The sequence below is a fragment of the Podarcis muralis genome, chromosome 7, assembly GCF_964188315.1.
Source record: "Podarcis muralis chromosome 7, rPodMur119.hap1.1, whole genome shotgun sequence".
NCBI classification, from domain to species: Eukaryota; Metazoa; Chordata; class Lepidosauria; order Squamata; family Lacertidae; genus Podarcis; species Podarcis muralis.
The window spans coordinates 6,618,797-6,644,588 of NC_135661.1; the positions used below are offsets into that span (position 1 = coordinate 6,618,797).

The 25,792-nt window shown below is 47.6% G+C and overlaps 1 protein-coding gene across 2 annotated transcripts; it reads left to right on the top strand.

The window, feature by feature from the left end:
• The first annotated feature begins 3,709 nt into the window (after positions 1–3,709).
• Positions 3,710–24,455, top strand: AGTRAP (angiotensin II receptor associated protein). Of its 2 annotated transcripts, none has more exons than XM_077931103.1 (5): positions 3,710–3,868; positions 16,760–16,794; positions 17,264–17,375; positions 18,758–18,956; positions 19,177–19,960. In XM_077931103.1, the coding sequence occupies exons 1-5, from the start codon at positions 3,842–3,844 to the stop codon at positions 19,254–19,256; spliced, it is 453 nt and encodes a 150-aa protein (XP_077787229.1). In that variant the 5' UTR covers positions 3,710–3,841; the 3' UTR covers positions 19,257–19,960. The 2 variants fall into 2 exon arrangements, with proteins under 2 accessions (XP_077787229.1, XP_077787228.1); XM_077931102.1 differs by lacking the exon at positions 19,177–19,960 and adding an exon at positions 23,586–24,455 and having other exon boundaries at positions 3,711–3,868.
• Positions 24,456–25,792: the final 1,337 nt, after the last annotated feature.

The window sequence follows — 25,792 nt, forward strand, 5'->3', positions numbered from 1 at the left end:
GCAAACCACAGTTAGCATGAACTATGGTTTGCAAAACCAACTTCAGACCACAGGTGGTTGAAGACATCTGAAGGCAGCCCTGTTTAGGGAAGTTTTTAGTGTCTGATGTTTTATTGTATTTTTAATATTCTGTTAGGAGCAGCCCAGAGTGGCTGGGGAAACCTAGCCAGATGGGTGGGGTAGAAGTAATAAATGATGATGATGATGATGACTGACAGGCAGGCAGCAAGGGCACTCTGGGATTTCAGGCAAGAGTCTCTCCCAGCCATTCCTGGAGTCTGAACTCAGGACCATCTTCATGAAAAACAGACACTCCACCTCTCCTAGGAAACTGCTTTGTAACAGGAAAGAGCTTAGTAGAGCCTGCACTGACTGGCAGCAGCTCTCCAGGGTGTCAGGCAGGGGACACGGCCAGTCCTTGCTGGAGAAACTGGGGAATGAAGCTGGGAGCCTGGGCGGGCAAAGGAGATGCTCTGCCACGGACCGGCGACCTCTCCTTTCGCAAAGAACTCCTGGTGCAAACCCCTTTTTGTAACTCTCTGCCCCTTATCTTTCCTGCAAGGATTCTCACTGTCCTGCTTTATCACTCCTGCAGAAGAAAACTGGGTGCGAAAACTCTGCAAGGCCGCAAAGAAATGATACCCAGGGCACAAACAGATTAAAATTGCTACATTGCTTCGGTTGGCATTGGAGGAGGAGGGGGGAATTTTGCTAGCCTAGGAAAGTGGGGTTTTGAGTAGGATGGGCCGCAGCAGAGGTTCTCTGTACACACTCTATTTCCCCCCATAAACACCTTTGGAGGGACGCGGGTGGTGCTGTGGGTTAAACCACAGAGCCTAGGACTTGCTGATCAGAAGGTTGGTGGTTCGAATCCCCGCAATGGGGTGAGCTCCCATTGTTCTGTCCCTGCTCCTGCCAACCTAGCAGTTCGAAAGCGCGTCAAAGTGCAAGTAGATAAATAGATGTCGCTCCAGCGGGAAGGTAAATGGCGTTTCCGTGCGCTGCTCTGGTTCGCCAGAAGCGGCTTAGTCATGCTGGCCACATGACCCGGAAGCTGTACGCCGGCTCCCTCGGCCAGTAAAGCGAGATGAGCGTCGCAACCCCAGAGTCGGCCACGACTGGACCTAATGGTCAGGGTTCCCTTTACCTTTACCTTAAACCCCTTTGGGTTTTAGTCCCTGGGGGAGGGGAGTTACTCTGCATGTGCTCAGTGGAACACAGACCTTAAAAGTCTTTTAAAAGGCAAAAAAAGCCTTTTGTTTCAAGTTGTAGGTGGGATGGCACTCTGCCCATGGTCAGAGACACCTCACAGCTAGTGGCACCAATAATTGTTGCATTCTTTTGGCCGGCAGAAGGCGACAACATCAATTAATTCTGTGAATACAACCCTCCGCCTTCACACAAGGCAGGAAATAATTCAGATTTGACAGTTTGGTTTTATAAACTGCGGCTTTTGTGTGTGTTTCTCGGAGTGCCAGCACTGAAATGCTAACTTGGAGGAAGTGGGAAACGCTCTCCGTACATGCTCAGAGAGGCCCCTTCGTATCCAGGGCCGGATTTGGGTTTGATGAGGCCCTAAGCTACTGAAGGTAGTATTATAGTAGCAAGTGGGGGTAACAGGGAACTGTACTAGTAAATAATAATATAGGCATGCTACATGTTGCCATGCAGAATGTAGGTACCCTATATATAGAAATGAGGAAAGCAGTGATATTTTAGGGAACAAGCTAGCAGGTGGGCCCATTACTTACATCATAGGAGCCTACACAACACAAAACAAAACACTGTTGCTGTATGTAGGTTTTATTTTATTTGTTTTTTATCTTATATTTTGGAAATGTACATTCAGTTTTCTTTCCCCTGGAGGGGGGGGCGAGAGAGTGGGGGCCTAAGCTATAGCTTGTTTATCTTATGCAGGGATACCTCAGGATGCGAACGGAATCTGTTCTGGAGCCCCGTTCGCATCCCGAACGGAACGCAAGACGCGATGGTGCGTCTGCGCGTGTCACCGCTTCCAAGCATGCGTATGACATCATTTTGAACGTCTGCGCATGCGTGAGTGGCGAAACCCGGAAGTAACGCGTTCCATTACTTCCGGGTCACCGCGGAGCGCAACTTGAACACACTCAACCTGAAGCACATTCAACTTGAGGTATGACTGTACAGTGGTACCTCGGGTTACATACGCTTCAGGTTGCAGACTCCGCTAAGCCTGAAATACAGTAGTACCTCAGGTTAAGAACTTAATTCGTTCCAGAGGTCCATTCTTAACCTGAAACTGTTCTTAACCTGAAGCACCACTTTAGTTATTGGGGCCTCCTGCTGCCGCTGCTGCACGATTTTTGTTCTCATCCTGAAGCAAAGTTCTTAAGCCGAGGTACTATTTCTGGGTTAGCAGAATCTGTAACTTGAAGCGTCTGTAACCCAAGGTACCACTGTAGTACCTCGGGTTAAGAACTTTGCTTCAGGATGAGAACAGAAATCACGCGGTGGCGGCAGCGGGAGGCCCCATTAGCTAAAGTGGTGCTTCAGGTTAAGAACAGTTTCAGGTTAAGAACGGACCTCCAGAGCGAATTAAGTTCTTAACCCGAGGTTGTTGTTGTTGTTTAGTCGTTTAGTCATGTCCGACTCTTGTGACCCCATGGACCAGAGCACGCCAGGCACTCCTGTCCTCCACTGCCTCCCGCAGTTTGGTCAAACTCATGCTGGTAGCTTCAAGAACACTGTCCAACCATCTCGTCCTCTCTCGTCCCCTTCTCCTTGTGCCCTCCATCTTTCCCAACATCAGGGTCTTTTCCAGGGAGTCTTCTCTTCTCATGAGGTGGCCAAAGTATTGGAGCCTCAGCTTCAGGATCTGTCCTTCCAGTGAGCACTCAGGGCTGATTTCCTTCAGAATGGATGTGTTTGATCTTCTTGCAGTCCATGGGACTCTCAAGAGTCTCCTCCAGCACCATAATTCAAAAGCATAAACTCTTCGGCGATCAGCCTTCTTTATGGTCCAGCTCTCACTTCCATACATCACTACTGGGAAAACCATAGCTTGAACTATACGGACCTTTGTTGGGAAGGTGATGTCTCTGCTTTATTAGATGCTGTCTAGGCCTGTCATTGCCCTTCTCCCAAGAAGCAGGCGTCTTTTAATTTCGTGACTGCTGTCACCATCTGCAGTGATCATGGAGCCCAAGAAAGTGAAATCTCTCACTGCCTCCATTTCTTCCCCTTCTATTTGCCAGGAGGTGATGGGACCAGTGGCCATGATCTTCGTTTTTTTGATGCTGAGCTTCAGATCATATTTTGCGCTCTCCTCTTTCACCCTCATTAAAAGGTTCCTTAATTCCTCCTCACTTTCTGCCATCAAGGTTGTGTCATCTGCATATCTGAGCTTGTTGATATTTCTTCCGGCAATCTTAATTCCGGCTAGGGATTAATCTAGCCCAGCCTTTCGCATGATGAATTCTGCATACTGTATAAGTTAAATAAGCAGGGAGACAATATACAGCCTTGTTGGCAAGGTACCACTGTACTAAATCCGGCACTGTCGCATACCACGAGGTGGCTTTGCTCTGAGCCAGAGAGCGGCGGTGGCCAAAAGGGGCGCCACTCCGGAGCGGCTCCGGTTCCTGGAGCTGGCCGGGCTTTGGCGCTGCCCTCTTGCCGAAGGAGGAGCCTCTCCCTCCCTCCCTCTCCGCCTGGAGGGAGTCACGGGTCCTCGGCAGGGCTGGACGGGGCGGAGCCCGGCCGGGAAGGGAAAAACGGAAGGCGAGGAAGTGATGCCAAGTCGAATTTGGGAGCCAGAAGCGGCGCGGCGCGAACGCTGCGCTGGGGCGGCTGGCGGGGCGTCATGGAAGTGCCGGCGGTGAACCTGAAGGTAGGCGCAGGAGAGGAAAGCGAGCGGGGTAGGAGGAGGCGCGATGGCGCAAGGGGCTTTCCCTTGGCAGAGGGGCTCGTGCGCAAGGGAGGGCGCAAGGCCTGATACCTGGGTGCAGTTGGCAACTGAGTAGGAGGCAGGTGTGTCCGGGGGCGCAAGAGATAGGACTGGGGGGCTGGGTGGGAGGCAGTGGGTGTGTCAAAGATGGGCTGGTGTCCAGGTACGAAGTTGGGGGATGCACTGCTTGCTTGCATTTATAGCCCACCTTCTGAGCCATGGAGCGCAAGGTGGTTGGCATGGTTTCATCAGTTCATCCCCACAACAAGCCTGCGAGGTAGGCCTAGGTTGAGAGTAAGTGACTGGCCCAACGTCACCCAGTGAACTTCATGGCCAACTTGTCATTCGAACCCTGGGCCGAGACTGACATTCTAACTCCTGCACCACGCTGCCCTGCAGACCGGGCGTGTGAACCTGAGAACACGGTTTTAGTAAGTTGGCAACGCTAGTAAGGAGAAGCACCCGGGGCAACTTGTATATTTGGCAGCCTGGGAAATTTCCTAGAGGAGTTGATGCTTAGGACGCATATTCTTTGTTACGGGCAATGGTTTGTAAAATACGCATTGAACCTCTTCTTCTACAGTGGTATCTCGGGTTACATACGCTTCAGGTTACAGGCTCTGCTAACCCAGAAATAGTGCTTCAGGTTAAGAACTTTGCTTCAGGATGAGAACAGAAATTGTGCTCCGGAGGCGCGGCGGCAGCAGGAGGCTCCATTAACTAAAGTGGTGCTTCAGGTTAAGAACAGTTTCAGGTGAAGAACGGACCTCCGGAACGAATTAAGTACTTAACCCGAGGTACCACTGTATTCTATTCCTTGTGAAAGATAAGTAAGCGAGGAATGGCTGGTGCGTTTCTGAGAGGGGGAGGGTGTGCCTGGGATCGAGAGGATCGTTCCCTGCTTTTCCATTGCATCTGGGTTCTGGGTCCTGAATGTCCATCCATGTGCAATGTTTGTGCACTGGCTCTCTAAACATGCACTCCATAATAATCATCATCATCTATTTGTACCCCGCCCATCTGACTGGGTTGCCTCAGCTGCTCTGGGCAGCTCCATGACTCTTGTTCCCCTTTGAATTTTTCTCTGCCCCTTCACCCGGGCTGATGTACTCGGACAGCTTTATAGCATCAAAGAGTGGTAGAGTGTGAAGGGAACCCCAAGGGCCATCTAGTCCAACCCCCTGCAATGCAGGAATCTTAGCTGAAGAATCCCTGACAGATGGCCACCCAACCTCTGCTTAAAAACCTCCGAGGAAGGAGAGTCTACTACCACCTTCTGAGGGAGTCCCTTCCACTTTCAAACAGCTCTCACCACCAGAAAGCTCTTCCAGATATTTAGTTGGGATTGCCTTGCTTGCCATTTGAATCCATCGGTTCACGTCCTAGCCTCTGGAGCAGCAGAAAATGAGCTTCCTCCACCGTCCATGTGACAACCGTTCAGATATTTCAGCCTCCCCCAAGGAACTCCTCCCCACCCCGACACCCCATGTGATGCAAAACACTGTCCTCCAATATGTCGAAATCCACACTCGGCCATGACCCACAAAATTCCTGTTAGTGGCAGTTTTTATTGCTGTCTCTGGCCTAGATTGTCAGCTCTAGGGGAAACCAAAACCTGCGATGCTTGTGGTTAAGTTTGGAGGTCATCACATGACGATCTGATCACGTTTAAGGTTCTGTTCTTAGTTTGGGCTAACATACATACATACATACATACATACATCATTTTATTTGTATGTCGCCTTTCCATAGTTCAAACCATGCTCAAGGCGGCTTACAGCATGAAAAAATACATCATTACAGACGTAACAGAAGTAAAGGTAAACGGACCCCTGACCATTAAGTCCAGTTGTGGCTGACCCTGGGGTTGCGGCGCTCATCTCACTTTATTGGCCAAGGGAGCCGGCGTACAGCTTCCGGGTCATGTGGCCAGCATGACTAAGCTGCTTCTGGCGAACCAGAGCAGCACACAGAAACACCGTTTACCTTCCTGCCGGAGCGGTACCTATTTATCTACTTGCACTTTGATGTGCTTTCGAACTGCTAGGTGGGCAGGAGCAGGGACTGAGCAACGGGAGCTCACCCCATTGTGGGGATTCGAACCGCCGACCTTCCGATCGGCAAGTCCTAGGCTCTGTGGTTTAACCCACAGCTCCACCCGTGTCCCATAACAGAAGTAGTCATAAACAATAAACGTAAAAAATACACAACAAAATTGAACAATTTCCACATAAATCATAATAAGATCTAAAACAAAGAGACAAAAAATTAATACAAATAACAGCAACAAACTGCCCCCAAGCAATACCCCAGCCCAAGAGTCTGTTCAGCAGCCTCAGTTTTTGTAGCTGGAGTCAGTCAGGGGCCCGGTCTCGCAGGGCAGTTGGGAAAAGGCCTGCAAGGTTCTAACGCTGCCTTGTTTTTGCTTTATGTCCCGGGGTTTTTGTAGATACTGAGTACATCCTCGAAATAACGAGGTAGAAATCTTTCTAGTAAAAGCAGCACATCCTCCAATTCCATTCGCATTCATATTTTCATTCACATTCAATACGTTTTTGCCACAATATCAAAAATTATCCTCCTTCTGTCCTTTTGCCTGGTATCTCAAATGATATCTGGTATCTAAAATGGTATCTATCTAACGGTAGACTGGAACTATACCGCCCCCCCCATCATGGTTTGCACTTCCAGAGATACAAACAAGAGTGTCTCGCCCAAGTGGTGCATGCTCTGTTTATCTCCCACTTGCACTACTGCAGTGCACTCTACATGGGGCTACCTTTGAAGGTGACCCGGAAACTGCAATTAATCCAGAATGCAACAGCTAGACTGGTGACTGGGAGTGGCCGCCGAGACCACATAACACCGGTCTGGAAAAACTCCCAGTACGTTTCCGAGCACAATTCAAAGTGTTAGTGCTGACCTTGAAAGCTCTAAATGGCCTCAGCCCAGTATACCTGAAGGAGCGTCTCCACCCCATCTTTCTGCCCAGACACTGAGGTCCAGCTCTGAGGGCCTTCTGGTGGTTCCCTCGCTGTGAGAGGCCAAGTTAAAGGGAACCAGGCAGAGGGCCTTCTTGGTGGTGGTGCCCGCCCTGTGGAACGCCCCCCATCAGATGTCAAGGAAATAAACAACTATCTGACTTTTAGAAGACATCTGAAGGCAGCCCTGTTTAAGGAAGTTTTTAATGTCTGATGTTTTATTGTATTTTTAGTATTTTGTTGGAAGCCACCCAGAGTGGTTGGGGAAACCCAGCCGGATGGGCAGGGTATAAATAATAAAATATTATTATTATAATATTATAAACAAACCATTGTTTACAGGCACCAGTTAGCTCTCCTCTTCTGTCTGCTTGGCTCTGCCAGTTCTAAGGTGCAGTGGCCTTACGAGGCAGAGCAGCCGCTGCAAAAACTACCCCCCTGCACACAATTGGGTTGCAGCAAACCACAGTTAGCATGAACTATGGTTTGCAAAACCAACTTCAGACCACAGGTGGTTGTTCTGGTGTAACAGTTAATTGTAGGCTTGGGTTGAGCAGTTTGTACATTATGCTATATTGGGGGCGGGCAACCTCCCTCGAGGGCCACTTGCAATGATGGATGGGCAGTTGAGGGCCGCATGCCAGGGGTAGAGGCTGTGGCTGGTGATTGTAGCGCGCTCTCATATGCAAGGGCACACAGAAAGTACCACTTGAGCCCCCGGGGGGCTGCTCTGAACCCCCCCCCCCCGAGGGCCACATGCCAGGTCTGTGTTGCTGACATGTGTGCTGTACCATCATTTAAATTTCCAAACTGTAGTTTGGTGTGATATAAGAAGCTGAAGTTGTCAGGCATGAGTTTGAATGCTGTCTTAATTTGCTGCAGACTTGATATTTGGCTTTGAGTAGCTTCTGAGCCTGGTTTTTTCTTTCTGTCAAATGGAGGTGACGGTGGCCTACCTTGCAGGGTCATGCTGAAGGTGATCTTATTACACAGCACCAATATCAGATGCGTCCCTAGGCCTCTCAGCGTGCCTGCCTGCTGAGCTGATTTATCTGGTTAGCAAAATGCACATAATGGGAGATGTCCTTTATTAATGCCCCCCCCTTCCGTAGAAACCTAGCTCATCAGGATGATTTCTGAGCACGGGTCCTCTTCCTTGATGTGTTAACTTCCTAGCTGCAGGGAGAGTGGGCTTTGTTTCTCCGTGTCTCACAAATGTGCAGATAAAGTTTCTAAGTGGATAGTGCCTGTTGAAATTTAGAGAGCGACAGCATGGCTCTTAACTTGGGGAGGGCAATCATTGTGAGACGGAATTTAAAACTGCTTTGTTTTTTAGCAGCCTTGCAAATCAAAGGTTCTGTGCTATGATCGGGTTGGTTAATTATTAAAACGTAAGTGCTACTAAAAACAGGTTTTCTTTCCCTCTCTCCCAACCCCCCCCCCACATGTCTAAGCAGAGTTTGCTTATATATCTTCTCCTTTTATGGGGAGACCCCCAAGAGAGTGGGGTTGATGTGATTTTCTTACATGGCGAATCCTAAAATCCCCGCAGCATTCTTTTTAGGAGATTTTGAGAGAAGCAAGAAAGCTGTGCTTCCCGAGATCCAAAGTCTGCTCCCGAAGAGGCAACCCTTTTTGCATGAATCAGGGAATGAAACTTGGATGTTGAGCTATGCCAGAGGATGGAGCTCGTGCACCCTTAATAGTAGTTTCCTGCTTCCATTAAAGGTGCAGTAGCCCTGTAATATGTACTCAGAAGTAAATTCGGCGGGGCTTGCTCCCATAAAAGTGAGTTCTGTGTACAACTGCAGCTTTAAACTGCAGATTAAAGACCCTGATGAGTCGTTGGGACTGACAATGAGCAAAGTGGACATGCGTTTGCAGAGGTGCTTGCTAGCGTTGTGCCTCTGTCTCCAGGAAACAAAGCTGAACTGAGGGAGCCTCCTTCTTCACGGACAGTATACCTCAGAATTAGCAGTTGCTTCAGGAAAAAAAAGCAACACAGGAGCTTTTATCTCTGTGCCCTGTTTATGATTTCTGGCTGACAACTGGAAGCTGGTCTACAGGGCTTTTTGGCTCGATCCAACAAGGGAATTCTTAACTTATCTTTTACGTAAATCCATGCCTGCCCGCTACATTCTTCTAGGGCTGCCAGCAAACTCCCAAGCAGCTGATTTTTTTCTGTCTCAAGGCTAGATAAAATGGGTTACTGTATATTTTCTTTGGGGAAGTCTGTGTGTGTGTGCAATGTTAAATAAGCAAGGACAGGGGTCAGCAACCTAAGGCCCATGGGCCGGAAGCAGCCCACAGAGGTCATTTGACCGGCCCAAGAGCCACCCCCGAACCAAGTTGCCCAGTCTGGTGCTGCGCTAAACTGCCGCAGCGCGGCATGGGGACTCGTTTTCGCGGTGCCGAAAATCGCATCTGTGCAGACGCTGAAAATCATGGGCGTGCTCTCTCTCTCTCGATCTGGCCCACGGAGGGATCTCCGTGGGTCCAATCTGGCCCAGGCAAGACAAACCTTGCTGACCCCTAGGCAAGGACTTACTGATAACAGAAGACTGAGAGTCCTGCTGGATCAGACCAGTGGCCCACCTAGTCCAGCATCCTGTTCTCCAGCAATTGGGATTCAGAAATTTCAGAAGATTTACAGTACCGACGTTGGAGGCTAAGGTTGCCACCTGTCCCTAGAAAGACGGGGTCGCCCTGTTTTGGGACAAAAGTCTGCCCCTGTTGGGCCCTCTCCACCGCCCTGACCTGACCTGACCTCTCCTCCTCCCTCTGCGCTTGAGTCTCTTCCGACCCCAGCATGGGCGAGAGGCTGGAGCTGCGGTTCAAGTCACCCGTGGGAACCGGCCGTCTACCTCTGGCCCCTGCCCATCCTCGTGAGTCAAGAGGGAAAGCGGGGCCAGGGTGGTGAGGGAGGCAGGAAAGTGGAACATTTGGTATTACGAGTGTGTGTGTGCCCCCCAATCCCCACCCTCTGACCCATCCTGTATTTTGCCTGACCAAAGGTGGCAGCCCTAGGAGGCAGAGCGTAGACATCAGGACCAGTAGCCATCAATAGCCGTCTCCTGGGCTTGCCGAATGGAAGGTCGATGGTTTGAATCCCTGCGACAGGGTGCTCTGTCTCAGCTTCTGCCAACCTAGCAGTTCAAAATCACACCGGTGCAAGTAGATAAATAGGTACCACTGTGGCAAGAAGGTTAACGGCATTTCTGTGTGCTCTGGCTTCCATCACGGTGTCCCGTTGCGCCAGAAGTGGTTTAGTCCTCTGGCCACATGACCCGGAAAGCTGTCTGTGGCCTGAAAGCGAGATGAGCGCCGTAACCCCATGGTTGCCTTTGACTGGATGTAATCATCCAGGGGTCCTTTACTTTTTTTACCTTTATCATGAATTTGTCCGATCCTCTTTTAAAGCAGTCCTTTTAAAGCTGTTGCTGCCTCCTGTGGGAGTGAGATCCATAGATTAACTCTGTGCTGTGCAGATAAGGCCTTTCTGTTATCTGCCCTGAGTCTTCCAACATTCAACTTCAGCGGATGGTCCCAAGTGCTAGTATTATGAGAGGGAACCAAGTTCTTCTTTAACATGTCATTATCCTCACATTTGTTTATTTACAGCATTTCCAGCCAGAAAGGCTTCCAGCCTGACTTGCATACAATCAGTCAAGACAAGGCAGGCTTGTAATCTACATATAGAAATAAACAAACAAACAGCATAAAAGGAAACAGGGATAGGGAGGGAAGAGGAGAAAATCAAACTTGGGCTCTTATTAAATAGTTGTTCTGATTTTGTTCTTATTTATTACGTTTGTATACTGCCCTTTATCCAAAGATCCCAGGACAGTTCCCAGTATAAAAATACAAAATGAAAACACAGAATACATAATAAACAAAATCAAAATCAATAACTCTCCTCCCATAGACACATAGAAAAGGCCAGAGAAACATTTTCGCCTGGCGCCTAAAGAGATGTAATGAAGGCACCAGGTGAGCCTCCCTGAGGAGAGCATTCCACAAACTGGGGCCACTGCAGAAAAGGCCCCGTTCTCGTGTTGCCACCCTCTGGACCTCTCACAGAGGAAGGAGGGCCTCAGATGATGATCACAGGGTCCAGGTCAGTTTATATGGGGAGAGGCGGCCTTTGAGGTATTGTGGTCCTGAGCTGTTTAAGGCTTTATAAGTCAAAACACTTTGAACTGGACCCAGAAACTAATTGGCAGCCAGTGCAGTCAGGCCACGATTGGCATTATGTGCTCAAACCGTCTTGCCCCGGTGAGCAACTTGGCTGCTGAATTCTGCACCAGCTGATACTTCCAAACCATCTTCAGAGGCCGCCTCGCATATAACATGTTATAGTAATCTAATTTAGAGGTTACCAGAGCATAGACAACAGAAGTTAGGCTATCCTTGTCCTGACCACTTGGCACATTTTTGAGAGTTAGTGGTGGTGTCCTTTCTTGAATTTCACAACAATCACCTAGGCAAAGAGAACAAGGAAATGGCAACGACTGAGCAAACAGAGAACCAAAAAGAGAACAGATGTTTCAGGTTGGATTCCTTTTACATGATGACCAGTGATTACTTCACTATTTCCTGAGCTGGGAAGGAAACATCATTCATTCACTTCTCTCTGTGTGTCCTCTCTGATGTCGCAGTGCTCCACAGATTTGCCCAATCATGACCAGTCACTGGTCTTGTCATTCTGGGGTTTTCTTAAAAATGAAACTAAAAGTGTAATCCAGATTGTTTTGCAAACCTGCCTTTTTAAGAGCTCCCCTAAAGCAGTGTTCCCCAACCTTGGGCCTCCAGCTGTTTTTGGACTACAATTCCCATCATCCTTGACCACTGGTCTTGCTTGTAGTCCAAAAACAGCTGGAGGCCCAAGGTTGGGGAACACTGCCCTAAAGAATGCAAAACATATCTGCTGATGCATAACTCATGAAAGTAGTAACTTTCCTCAAACACTGGTTTTTATCTTATTTTATTGTTCCTTGCGTGCAGTGTGAAATACCTGTTCTTTTAGATTCATGGTACTGCATCAAGGTCCTGAAGTTCTATTGGTCAGCTTCATTTGCTGGTCTCACTAGGGTGAGAAGTGGCAAGCAGGTGTTTATTTATTTACAAAAGTATTTCTGTACCACCCTCTCACAAAATATTAGAACAGCTTGCAGCAATATCAGTGTGTTTTTAAAGCATTACGAGAAGCACAAAACAACCATTAAAATGACTTGCTACTCACTATTTTTTTAAAAGAAAAATTCACAGGGCTGTTGTCATAAAAAAATTTTTTTTCAAGAGACACCTGAAAGTCAAAAGTGAGGATGTTCCCTAGCTAGCTGCTATTGGCTTAGCTGCTGTGATGTCAGAGAGAGACAAGGCAGCTCCTGGGAGATCATAAGAGTCTTAGCTCTGGAGATTTTTATGGGTCTGTTTTCTTTGGTCTGCGGCCAATAATGAATAAAACAGAGGCCTTTGTGGTGGCCTTGAAAGTTGATCTCCATTTTTTGGCATCTCATCAGTGCCCCCCCCCTAGGGAGGGGTTGTATGGGGCACTGTGTGCTTATGGATCAGTCTGCAAATAGGCTGTCAAAATCCTACTCTGTGAGTTTTGGGGAGGGGAAAAAAATCAAGAAGGCCTTGAGGGATTCTAAAACTCCCAGCTATTCCTGACTCCTTGCGAACCATCCTTGGCTGTTGTGAGAGTTTCTTTCCCTCCCCTCGCACCAAAAAACACCCCCCAGACCCGCAAGCAATTATGCATCAAAGGTTATAAAATGTTTACCAGGTTCCTGCGGGCAGAGACCACCACTCCCTTCCAGTTTTTCATTCTGTAAGCCATAAGGGGGCAATTAATTTTGTCAAAAGTCCAGCTGTGTTTGCAGAGGGTCTCTGTGTTAATCGTGTGGTGGTCTCGAGGGCATTTACAGAGCTTGGGGAGGAGCAAATTTTTTTTAATTAGCTGAGGTTCTTTTTAATGAATGTTGCATATTGAGTGGATGGCTGGGGGGGCAGATTTTTAATTAGCCAAGTCTTTTTTAATGATTGTTGCATATTGGCTAAACACCCCCGTCCCCAGAAGCGTTGCTGCTTAATATAATAGGACATTTTTTAAAAAGCTGTCAGCTTAGACGTTGAATATATTAAACGCTGTCGGCTTCAATGATTAATATACAAAATTATATTTTCCCTGTTTGCTTAGGGCTTCTTAAAGAGAATTACCGTAGTGATAATGGCATTGCGACATGTTACTGGTTCAGGAAATTGACAAATCTCCAGTGGCATTTCACTGGCCTTTGTATATATCTTATATATGTGGTCTGTTGTTGTTTTTCCATTCCTTTGACAGATGATGTTTTATTCCATTTTTCAATCAAGATTGGCTCTTGCCAAATCTTACACTGGACCAGAAACTTTCAAGGATTTTATTATTTGCATGTACATTATTTTAATATGCCAAGACATTGGGCTGTAGCCAATTTAGGTGGATATAACTAAGCTCTACTCAAAAGTAGACCCATTGAAGTTAATCGACCTAAGTAAGACTAACGTGGGAGACAACTGAATATCTTAAGCATGTTGTGGTAGAGGCTTGGTAGGGAGGGAAGGGTCCTTCTCACATGCTCAGAGGCACTTCTAAGAATATTAAGGATTATTTTGCTGGACCACCCCAAAAATCCAGCATCCTGTTTTGTGACTGCAGCTAACCAAATGCCTCTGAAGAGCTCACAAATGGGGGGGGGGCTATGCCCATAACATCTGGCATTCAGAGGTATACTGCACCTGTCAATGGAGGTTTTGTTGGGCTCATAGCTGGTGAAAGATTTGTTTATCTATTATTACATTTTATTTATGTGTCCGTTAAAACATGTTAAATGTTATTGCATCCAGACACATAGATGCTGACATGTTTCAATCCTTTTCAATTATTTGTAGCTGCTTTTCATTGTCTTTACCTGTTTCTTTATTGATGGTTTTAATATGTCTTTGTAACCTGCTTAGAGGTTTTGCTGCGCCATCAAGTGCCGTGTATAAATTTTGTTCAATGAAAGAAACAAATTTAATGAATTTCTATCCCACTGTTCCTCCAAGGAGCTCAGGAAAGGCATGTGTGGTTTTCTCCACCTGCTCCCCTCCTTATTTTATAAAGCTCACAACAACCCTGTGAGGTTGGTTATGCTATGACAGGCAGCAAGCCTCCCAGGATCACTCAGTGAATGTCATGTGGCCGAGTGGGGGATTTGAACCCCAGACTCCCAGGTCCTAGTCCAGAACTCTTAACCACTACACCAACCCTGGGTCTCTCCATCTGTCCCCCATAAAACAAATTTTAGAAAGCCATTCAAGCTGGTTTAATCAGCTTGGGGGTACTTTTGTGTTGCTTTTGCACCACAGGGGCTGTCCCCCAGGATTGTCTTAAACTCTAGCCTGAATCCTATAGGAAGGAAGCTGTGGAAAACGGATGCTTGGCACAAATTTCTGGACTGGGATGTTTGCCCAATTGCGTCAATAACAACAAATCTACATTCTCTTGTCATCGCAGGTCAGAAAGGACACATTGCTCCTAAAACACAAGCACCCTTGTACGTTTTCTGCTTCCAGTTTCTCAATTATTTCTTAGCAATTTTATTTAATGCTGCCTCATACCAGGAAGAAGGAAATGGGTTATGAGTGCATTCGGCGCTGCTTTCAAACATTGCAAAATCACTGAGAAAACAGGTCTTGTTTAGAACTTGCATAGAGCCCCAAATAAAATACAATTAGTTTATTAAAGTGTATGGTAGCTGCTCTTCAGCTGTGGCTCTCAGAGTGGCTGGTTTTCAAACAACTTATTTCTCAAATGTTTTGGCTCCTGAACACCGCAAACCTGGAAGTGACTGTTCCGGTTTGTGAATGCTTTTTGGAAGCTGAATGTCCGGCTGGGCTTCTGCAGCTTTCGATTGGCTGCAGGACCTCCCTGCAGCCAATCAGAAGCCGCGCTTTGGTTTCCGAAAGTTTTGGAAGTCGAACGGACTTCCGGAATGGATTCCGTTTGACTTCCAAGGTACTACTGTAGTTCCTTAAAGCTGTGGCGGGGCATCTGTGGCTCTGCAGGTGTTGCCTCAGATGAAACCCAACCGAAATACTACCTGCATTTCCTCAAATCCTTCCCTTTATTACCTTCCGGTAGCTCTTTTTTCTCTCTTCACCCCCACTTCCCAGCCACTGCTGAAATTCCCATTGTGATCCCTTATCTGCCTTTGAACCCTGGGAAGGCAGAGGCTCCTTTGGGGTGGGTGGCTTCCCATGTTTAGGAAATTGGCAAGTTACCTGTTCTGGATGGGGTTGTATTCCCTCTGAAGGAGCAGGTGCATAGCCTGAGGGTACTCCTGAATACATCAGTGTCACGAAAGGCCCAAGTGTGTGGCTAAGTTGCCTTTCACCAGCTTCATCTGGTTCACCAACTACAGCTGTTCCTAGATGGGACAGCCTGTTGGGTTTTCTTAATATTGAGGTGGTCACTGGTGCTACTCAGAGGTGTGTGTTTGTAATTATACCCAGAAACACCTACTGTGATAGTGCCAATACCTGAGATGATGGGGCGTCCTGGATTTTCTGCTTTGTGTATTTTGGGAAGAAGATAGAAGGTACCTGGTCCAGGTTCTGTTGGTGTGTTTGAGTGGATCTGTTCTTGGATGTGGGTGGGGGCTAGCTCTTTAACAATCTTATTCAGTTCTTTTTTGTATTCCTGTGTGGGGTCTGAGTCCAGTTTTTTGTAAAAGGCGGCACTGGAGAGTTGCCTGTGAGCCTCCTGGATTAATCAGTTTTGTTCATGATGGCAACAGCTCCACCCTAGTCTGCCTTCTTAATTATAATGTCTGGGCTGTTCCTGAGATTGTCTATGGCCCTCCTTTCAGCATGCTTGAGATTTTGTTGTGAGCGATGGTGTTTTATAACCTGCTTGGCAGCACATCTGTGAGCTCTTGACAATACAGTACACCTGAGGTATCTTAACAATTTAACTAATTAGCAGGGGGAGTTTACCTGCTGCACCAAATGCAGCGATGTGATAGGGTAATTGATTATTTTGAAAACTGTATTTAAGTTGACCAAATGCTTTGTATGGTGCTGGCTGGTGAGTTGCAGCTGTTTGATAATTGTTTAAAAATAAAAGATAAGCAAAGATATTGCAGGCAAGTTTTTATTCCACCTCACATAGCCTGACCACTGTAGTCTCTGCACTGGTGACTTTGGGGCTAGATTACTGCAGTGCGCTCTGTGTGGGGCTGCCCTTGGGTCTGGTTCAGAACGCTGCGTCCAGATTGCTGACAGGAGCTTCTCGTCAAGAATTTGGGACGCCTTTGTAAAAGCACTGGCTGCCCATCTACTACCAAGCCAGGCTCAAGATTCTTCCAGTAATTTGCAAAGCTCTGAACAACTTAGGTCCACGATAACGCAAGGATCGCCTGAACCCTCACTAAGATCGTCTGCAGGAGTGTCGCTGTTATTCTGCAAGTTGGGGGGGCTCATTTGACAACAATGAGTAACTGAGCCTTTAGTGCCATCGGCCCAGTCCTGTGGAACTCTCTGCCACTAGAGATTCAGCCAGGTGCGCTTTCTGTGCCAGCTTTCCAACACCTGCTGAAAACCTTTCTGTTATTCCAGGCTGATGTAGGCAATTAAGAGTACTTCCCCCACAATGTTCTACTGATATTAGCTTTTAACTCTTTTGCTTTTAACTTGTTTCTAACTTTTTATGGTTTTATTTTATACTGCTGTAAACTGTTGCGATAAATTCCTATGGCACAGCGCTATCTAGATATTTTGGGAGATTAATAATCGGGCTACATAATTTTCTCCTTTCCACTTGCAGGCTATCATCCTGGTACACTGGCTGCTGACGACATGGTAAGTTAGTAATACCGCGTTTAATTATGATAATCTGTTGATTAATTCATTTGTGGCACACCCTCCCTAGTGAGGGGTGCCTGTTTCCGTCCCTATTAACTTTCAGGAAGAATTTGAAAATGCTCCTTGTAACCCAGGTGCATTTGCTGGCTGAAGAATACTGTTGTTGTTTTTAAGTGCTTTTGGAATGATTCAATCATGCTGTCACTGGCTACTAGCCAGGGTGGCTTTGCTCTGCCTCCACAGTTGGAGGCAGCAGTGCTTCTGAATACCAGTTGCTGGAAAGGGCAGGAGGCAGGAGCTGCTCTTGTGTTCGAATCCTGATTCTGGGTTTCCTGTTGAGACATCCGGTTGGCCATTGTGTAAACAGGATGCTGGACTAGATGGGCCATTGGCCAGATCCAGCAGGCGCTTCTTACATTCTTTTACTTTCTTTCTTTTGCTCTTCATCCTCTTCTGCTCTGGACAGGGGCTGTATGGCATACTGGCTGCCAATTTCCTACCCGTGGGGCAACTTCACCATTCTCGCCCTGGGCGTCTGGGCAGTGGCCCAAAGGGATTCTATTGATGCAATCCTCATGGTAAGTTGTTGTTGCTGTTGTTTAAAAAACTCACCCAAATCACCGTTTTACGAATACATTTGCCTGATGAAAAAGGATTTTGGTCGATTTTTTAATTTCAAGGTGGTTGTCCCTCGTTTTAACATGCCTATGAGAGGTGGGCTGGTCACCATGGTACAATTAGGACTTGTAACAAAGCCTTGCTGCCTGGAATCTTTTTATTCAGGCTGCCTGCCAGCCAGCCAGCCAGCCAGCCAGCCAGCCAGCCAGCCAGCCAGCCAGCTGTACCCTCGTTTCAGGAGACTCCATTCCACTCCTTCCAGTTTCACATCTCCCCCCCCCCCCTTTTACAGCAAAAGGGCTCTGGAGGTGCTGCCTGTTCCCAGGTGCCCTGGCTTTGCAGTGCTTGGAAATGTTGCACAAGGGGATTTTGATACGCGGGTTGTGCTTCTGCAAACCGTTGAACATCTCCATGCCTGCTGATGTGCATGCATGCGCGATTGTTTTTTTGGCACTCAAAAGAATGAGTCCGCTATTGGTATACAGTGGTACCTCGGGTTACATACGCTTTAGGTTACATGCACTTCAGGTTACAGACTCCTCTAACCCAGAAATAGTATCTCGGGTTAAGAACTTTGCTTCAGGATGAGAACAGAAATCGTGCGGCGGCGCGGCAGCAGCGGGAGGCCCCATTAACTAAAGTGGTGCTTCAGGTTAAGAACAGTTTCAAGTTAAGAGTAGACCTCCAGAACGAATTAAGTATGTAACCAGAGGTACCACTGTATACCGGAGATGGGAAACCGGTTGTCCTCTAGTTGTTGTTGAACCACAAACCGCCATCATCCCTGGCTGTTGAACCACGTCAGCTGGGGCTGACAAGAGTGGAACGACATCTGGAGAACTGCAGGTTCCCTGGTTTATAGGCTATATTGGTTGGTCCTCTGTCCCTGAAATAGACCCTTTCTTGCCTTTACTGCCCCTGGCGACTTCCGTCACAACAATGCCTTTTATTCATGGAGAGCTGGGCAACCTGTGGCCCTCCGTCCATGGCTGAACTCCGCTTCCCATCATCCTGGACTGTTGACCATGCTGGCTGGGACTGATGGGAGTGGCAGTTCAGAAAGGCAACCATCACTTGCCTTCACTGCCCCCGGTGACCTCCATCTTTGTTCATGGAGAGTTGGGCAACCTGTGGTCCTCTGTCCATGGTTGAACTCATGCTTCCCATCATCCCTGATGGTCGGCCATGCTGGCTGGGACTGATGGGAGTGGTAGTTCACTGCCCCCATCTGCCTCCATCACAACCGGAGAGGCCATAGACAATCCACGTCCTTGGCTTTATAGGCTATAGTTGAATGAAGGGAAGGGTGAGCAGTGTCTTGTACCCCTTTCTCTCCTTCCAGTTCCTCACTGGACTTCTGCTGACGATCCTGACGGACATAATCCACTTCAGCCTGTATTACCCTCAGTCGTCTTCGCTGCCTGACACTACCCGCTTCAGCGCCGGCATGGCCATCTTCAGCCTCCTCCTCAAGCCCTTGTCTTGCTTCTTTGCCTACCAGATGTACCGGGAACGTGGAGGAGAGTATGCCTTCAACCTAGGTAGGCGGCCATCGCTCAATCGGCGGCCTGGGTTTTGGTCCTCTGTGGACGGTCCCGGCCCTCATGTTCTCTCCCATATGGCCCACCATGTTCTTTGGCCCTGCCGATCTTAGCCAAACTACCGCCCCCTTCTTTTTTCTCTCTTGTCAGCTTCCCGTTCATCTTCCTTCTTAAGTCGTGCATCCTTTTCTCCCTCTGTTTGATTTCTTTTCCCTTGCAGACTGGGAGGCTTCGTCGGAGCGATATTCTGCCCAGGATGGTATTGACTCCACTGCTTTATCCCTCGTTTGCCATTACTGAAATGCCTTTCTCTTTTGTTTATCAAGTTTTCTTGCCTTTGTATGCATTCCTGCTCATTTGGAGACAAGCGTTAGCCTCCACCTTCCTCCTGAAAGCTTTTTAAAAACACTTTTTAATGAAGGTCAACAAAAGTGAGGAGAAAAGGTCTCTGAGAGCAAGATGGCCGACCTTGAGGCAATAGAGGCCTTTTGACATGAGGAATTTGTCTGAGAGCAAGATGGCTGCCCTTAAGGCAGTAGAGGTCTGTTGATATGAAGAATTGCTCTGTCAAATAGGCCCTTTGATATGAGGGTGTGTAGCCTTGGCAACAGAAGTGTAAGCACAGGGGTAGCCCATGTGGTGTTTTCTAGATGTTGGACTACAACTCCCATCATCCCTTGACCGCCAGCCATGCTGGCTGGGGCTGATGGGATTTGGGAGTCCTGACATCACCTGCCAGGTACTCCTAGTGTAGAAACTGTCGTGGCTTTTGAGGTTCTTAATTTTTTTTTTTTTAAGTCTTCTTTGATTCCCTTTAGCAAGCTACAATTCCAAGAGGGAAGCCATACATCTCTCCGGAATCAGCTTAGGGCCGAGGTTCTTGCAACAATGGCTGTTTTTACTTGCACTGGTTGGATTCAGGGATCCCCCAGCTGCAATGAGAGAATTAAGCTTCAATGATCACAGTATTCAGCGGAGAAGGGAATAAAATCCTGTCAACTTACTCTGTGCAGCCTTTTTATTTTATGTCCTTGTCCCCTGGTTCTGAAAAGGAGGGTATCCGTGATACCCTCCTTTTCAGAAAGGTGCCCTCCATATCTGTATTCTGCAAAAAAGAGGAATTTATTTAAAACAGATATGGGGTACCTTTAGCTCTTTGGTTTCCTGCTCCTGATTTGTAAGAACATTTTGGGGATCTGTAAAGACTGGTTCACCTTTTATGATGAAATTTCTCTGTGTTTTTTGGGTGTTTCTGTTTTTTTTGATGGGGGGACCTTTTGGGACTCAAATAAAGGTGTCGGTCCTATAGACCAGAGCACATTGTCTCTTCAAAGAAGCAAGGAGTGTTGATGGCAGCTTATTAGTGCCAATTCATCATTTTCAACCATCATTTTGTTGATAGCAGTGTCCTTTCTGAGCCATATTTGGACCCTTCTGCTTCTGGGCCTGTTTTGCAAACTGCAGAGAATGAGGTCAGTGGGTATATTAGGAGGAGTCTTAACCACGACCGCCTGAAAGAATCATACACACATATATAATATCAAACTAAAGTCATAGGTACACCACAAATTTTAAACACATCCATTGCACACTTGTGAGAGCCAGTGTAGTGCAGTGGTTATTGTATTATGAATTGTTTTTTTAATAAAAAAATTTAAAAAAAACGAGTTTCATGATTAAATGAGGGTGGGGAGGTGAACCATGTGTGGCACCTTGAGTTCCTCAGGTAAATGTGGGATATAAATGCAATTAAATAAGCACACAAATTTCCCCGGAGAATCCTGGGAACTTCCCCCCCCCTCACAGAACTATAGTTCCCAGCACCCTTAAACTACAGTTCCCGGGATTCTTTGTGTGAAAGTTATGTGCTTTGAATATATGGTGCAGATCTCTACTTAGTTCTGCTAAGAGGACACACATTCATATTAATGGGCCTAAGTTGTATTCATTAATTTCAGTGGGTCTACTCTGAATTCAACTAATGTTGGCTACAACCCATCTCATGTAAAAATGAGTTCTTGTATTTGGACAGCGTGCTTTCTATATATATCTCCTGAGGAAGGCTCGGTGGTCCTATGTACATTTACCTGAATGTAAGCTGAACTCAGTGGTGCTTACTTCTGAACAAAATGCATGGGCTGGCAATTTGTCTACTCACAAACCAGTTCCACTGTGTTCAGTGGGCCTTACTCCCACTGAATTGCTGACTCCTCCATCTCTTGCCAAGCAACTCTTTAGTAAAAAATAATAATAATGAATGTCCAAAGTGTGCTTCTGAGAGATTTTACTTTAATGTGAAGTGAGCTCTGACGGCTTTGGACCAAGTCACTATTGAGGGCTGAATCCTTCCCCCAACAGTGAACCAGATGCGGTATTTTTTTTTTTGGGGGGGGGGGCTGCATTCAATGCCATTTTGTTTGTCAACAGCACCTGTTATCCAGGGATAGATTGCCTCTGAACATGGAGGCTCAACTTTCATTGACCAGAATAACTTAATTTTCTTTGGAATGATTTAAGTCCTAGGAAACACTGTGATATTTTACACATTTAAACAAAGCAACACTTGAATTGAAACCTAACGAAAACAGAAATCTTATTAAAGGCCTACCTAATCCAGTGTCCTGTTGCTATCAATGACTAGAAATCACACAAGTGGGGCATATGTCTGTAATGGTGTGTGTCCCCCCCTCATTTCAGGGGTGGTGAACACTTGCCCCTCATGGTTGCTGGACTACACATGAACTACAACTCCCACCATCCCTGCCTGAGGGTTAATGGAGGCTGGAGGGCTACAGATTCTTCCTCAGGCCCAAAGATCATCACTTGCCTTCCCTTCCCCCTAGCTGCCTCTGTTGTAACTCTATTACTGCCATGTGCCTTTCTAGGTCCCGGCTGCCTCCATCACAACTCTGCTCTCCTTTAATGGGTGAAGAACCTGTAGCCCTCCAGATTTTGCTGAATTCCAGCACCATTCTGGCTGATGGCTGTTGGAAGTTCAGCAACATTCAGAAGGTCACAGGTGCCTGCCCCTGTTCTAAAAGCTGGCCTTTAGAGGTAGACTGTCTCTGGTTTGGGAGGCTCAGTTTAGCTTTGGTGGTCAACAGCTCCATCATAGATAGACCCTAGGGACGGGGGTGGCGCTGTGGTCTCAACCACTGAGTTTCTTGGGCTTGCTGATCAGAAGGTTGGCGGTTCGAATCCCCGCGACGGGGTGAGCTCCCGTTGCTCTGTCCCAGCTCCTGCCAACCTAGCAGTTCTAAAGCACATCAAAGTGCAAGTAGATAAATAGGTACTGCTCCGGCGGGAAGGTAAACGGCGTTTCCGTGCGCTCTGGTTTCCGTCACGGTGTCCTGTTGCGCCAGAAGCGGTTTAGTCATGCTGGCCACATGACCTGGAAAGTTGTCTGCGGACAAATGCCGGCTCCCTCGGCCTGAAAGCAAGATGAGCGCCGCACCCCATAGTCGCCTTTGACTGGACTTAACAGTCAAGGGGGCCTTGACCTTTTATCTTACCATAGGTAGACCCAAGTATTTTTAAAGTCATCTAAGACTGGGCCAATGGAGTCTAGAGTGTTTGCATAAAGAAGGTACCGTAGAGCATGTGCAGAATGCTTCCCCACCTAGTCGCTCACAGCAACCAAAAGTGCCACCTGAGAGGCGAGGTTTCCTGGACACAAAGCACCTATCCCTCATTTTGGAAATTGATCACTGGCAATGGACAACAAAGTGCAATGGCTAAGGAAACTTGTGACTCTCCAAACATGGTTGGATTGCCAACTCCCATCAGCCAGCATGGCCAATAGGGACAAGGATGGGATTTGTTGTCCATCAACCAGGCTGCCTGGCCATGCATAGAAAAAAAGATGGCAGAACTGAGAAGGAACAGGGGCAGTAAAGGCAAGTGATGGTCTGGTTCATTGATGGGGAACCTGCAGCATTTGAGATGAGATTCTACTTCCCATCAGCCGCAGCTGCCATGGTCAGTGGTCCTTAGGGGTAGTGAAGATAAGTGATGGTCTAGTTCAGAGATGGAGAAACAGTAGCCCTCCAGCCAACATGGCCAGCGGTCAGAGCTGTGATGCAAGGTATAAAAGGTAAAAGGACTCCTGACCATTAGGTCCAGTCGTGACCGACTCTGGGGTTGCAGCGCTCATCTCGCTTTATTGGCCGAGGGAGCCGGCGTACAGCTTCCGGGTCATGTGGCCAGCATGACTAAGCTGCTTCTGGCGAACCAGAGCAGTGCACGGAAACGCCGTTTACCTTCCCGCCGGAGCAGTACCTACCGGTATTTATCTACTTGCACTTTGACGTGCTTTTGAACTGCTAGGTTGGCAGGAGCAGGGACTGAGCAACAGGAGCTCACCCCGTCACGGGGATTCGAACCGCCGACCTTCTGATCGGCAAGTCCTAGGCTCTGTGGTTTAACCCGCAGCGCCACCCGCGTCCCATTGATGCAAGGTATTGGGGGCTGTAAAGCCAAGTGATAGTCTAATTCACGGCTCAGAAAATTACAGCTAGCTCTCCAGTTGCAGCTCATCCCAGCACTTAGATTCTTGCTGGGAACACCTTGAACCCTGGGTGCTGCATCCGAAGGCTAAAAGCTGTCGCTTTCCCCTTTCCTTCTGCACAGGTGTCCTCAACGTCGGGCAGGACCGCAGCTCGTACCAGCCCATCGACCACCCGGAGCCGCCGCGCCCCTACCCAGACGTGGCTACCAAGGCCTCCCCACCTCCTCCTTATGGAGGCGTCCCCTGAACCGTCCAAAGAACACTGGGCCCTTTCCTTTCTGCGCTGGGGAACAAAACCGTCTTCGCCACTTAGCCCCAACCCCACTTCTTCCTCCCCACCAGAGGAAGCGTGGTGTCTAAAAACCAGTCTAGGAGGGGAGGAAAAAAACTTTGCAAACAAAGCAACCTGTGGCTTCTCGTTCCTCCTGAATGACTTGAGGGTTTTGTCATAGTTTCTGCTGCAAATCCAGAGCGCACCTTGGACAACGATGTTTTAAAGTCCGTCGTCCCCCCCCCCCCCGATCCCAGAAATGTCATATGTACAACTCTCTGCAATTTCCTTCTGCAATAGCAAAGTTCTCTGTATTTTTTTCCAGCCACATTGATGCTGATCGATTGAGCCTCTCAAGGCTACCCTGGGAAGAGTAGCCCCCCCCCCATAAAATAGTCCCCCCCCCTCACTAAAAGACTCAGTAAGAGAGTTATTAGCTGGCTCCTGTAAGCAGACAGATCCTCCAGCTAACATTATTTCCAAAGAGCAATCCATGCCCTCGCCCGTTGCTGCAACTGTGCCATTTTTCTGCCGATGATTTGCTGCAGGAACACACCTTCTGATGACTGCTGTAGGTGTGCTGATCGTTTTTCTCTCTCAAAAACACTTTTGTGCCTTAGAGAAAACACACAGCCTTCCTTTCTTCCCATGATCTTTGTATGTATGATTGTTTTCCTGAAGAAAATTAAAGAACCTTTTTAATAAAACATTCCAGTCTTGAGTTTGATAATGGCGCTGGCTTCTTTTGCTAGGCTCACTTGTTGGTTTGAGCTGTAACAGGTGAACGGAGCTGGGTGGTTGCTAAATGGGGAGGGATGGGGGGGGGGAAACAGAAGTCATGGAAGAATCATAGAGGACCCTGGGGATCATCTAGTCCAACCCCTTGCAACGCAAGAATACGCAGTTGTCCCATACGGGGATTGAACCTGCAACCTTGGCATTATCAGCACCATGCTCTAACCAACTGAGCTGCTCAAAGGCCCATCTAGTCCAGCATCCCATGGTTGCAAACCAGATGCAGCAAGGAAAAACCCACAAGCAGAACTCAAGCTCCAAAGCACTCGCCCCGTAATAATAAACCACAATAGCCAGTTGTCCCGCGTGAATTTGTCCAATCCTCTTCTAAAGCCATCCAAGTTGACCAGGAGTGAGTTGCATAGTTTGTGCACTGCAATAATAATAATAATAATAATAATAATAATAATAATAATAATAATAATAAAAATTATTTATACCCCACCCTCCCTGGCCAGAGCCGGGCTCAGGGTGGCTAACACCAATAAAATCACTGTAAAAACATAATAGGGGGGAAAGAGATGGGGAGGCAATTTAAAATAGAAGAAGAAGAAGAAGAAGAAGAAGAAGAAGAAGAAGAGTTTGGATTTGATATCCTGCCTTTCACTCCCCTTCAGGAGTCTCAAAGCGGCTCACATTCTCCTTTCCCTTCCTCCCCCACAACAAACACTCTGTGAGGTGAGTGGGGCTGAGAGACTTCAAAGAAGTGTGACTGGCCCAAGGTCACCCAGCAGCTGCAGGTGGAGGAGAGGGGAATCGAACCCAGTTCCCCAGATTACGAGTCCACCGCTCTTAACCACTACACCACACTGGCTACAGGTTAAAATACAGGTTAAAATGCAATTTAAAATGCAGCCTCATTTTAAAAAGGTAAAGGTAAAGGTACCCCTGCCCGTACGGGCCAGTCTTGACAGACTCTGGGGTTGTGCGCCCATCTCACTCAAGAGGCCGGGGGCCAGTGCTGTCTGCAGACACTTCCGGGTCACGTGGCCAGCGTGACAAAGCTGGCAGTTGTTCCATATCCAGTTCTAACTGTAGCTCCTTGTCCCACATAGAGATTTAGATAGGGTCAAATAAATTCATCTCCTTTACAGTTGGTGGCTATCTTGGCTATATAATTCGCTCTAATTTTCCTAGCGATGGGAGACACAGAGGCATACCAACAAAGGAGCGTGTTTGCATTAGGGGGTGTAGTAAGTAGTAAGTGAATAAATATGGGGCAAGTCAGCCCCGCGAAGCGTGCAGCAAAGCGGCGCCCTTGCG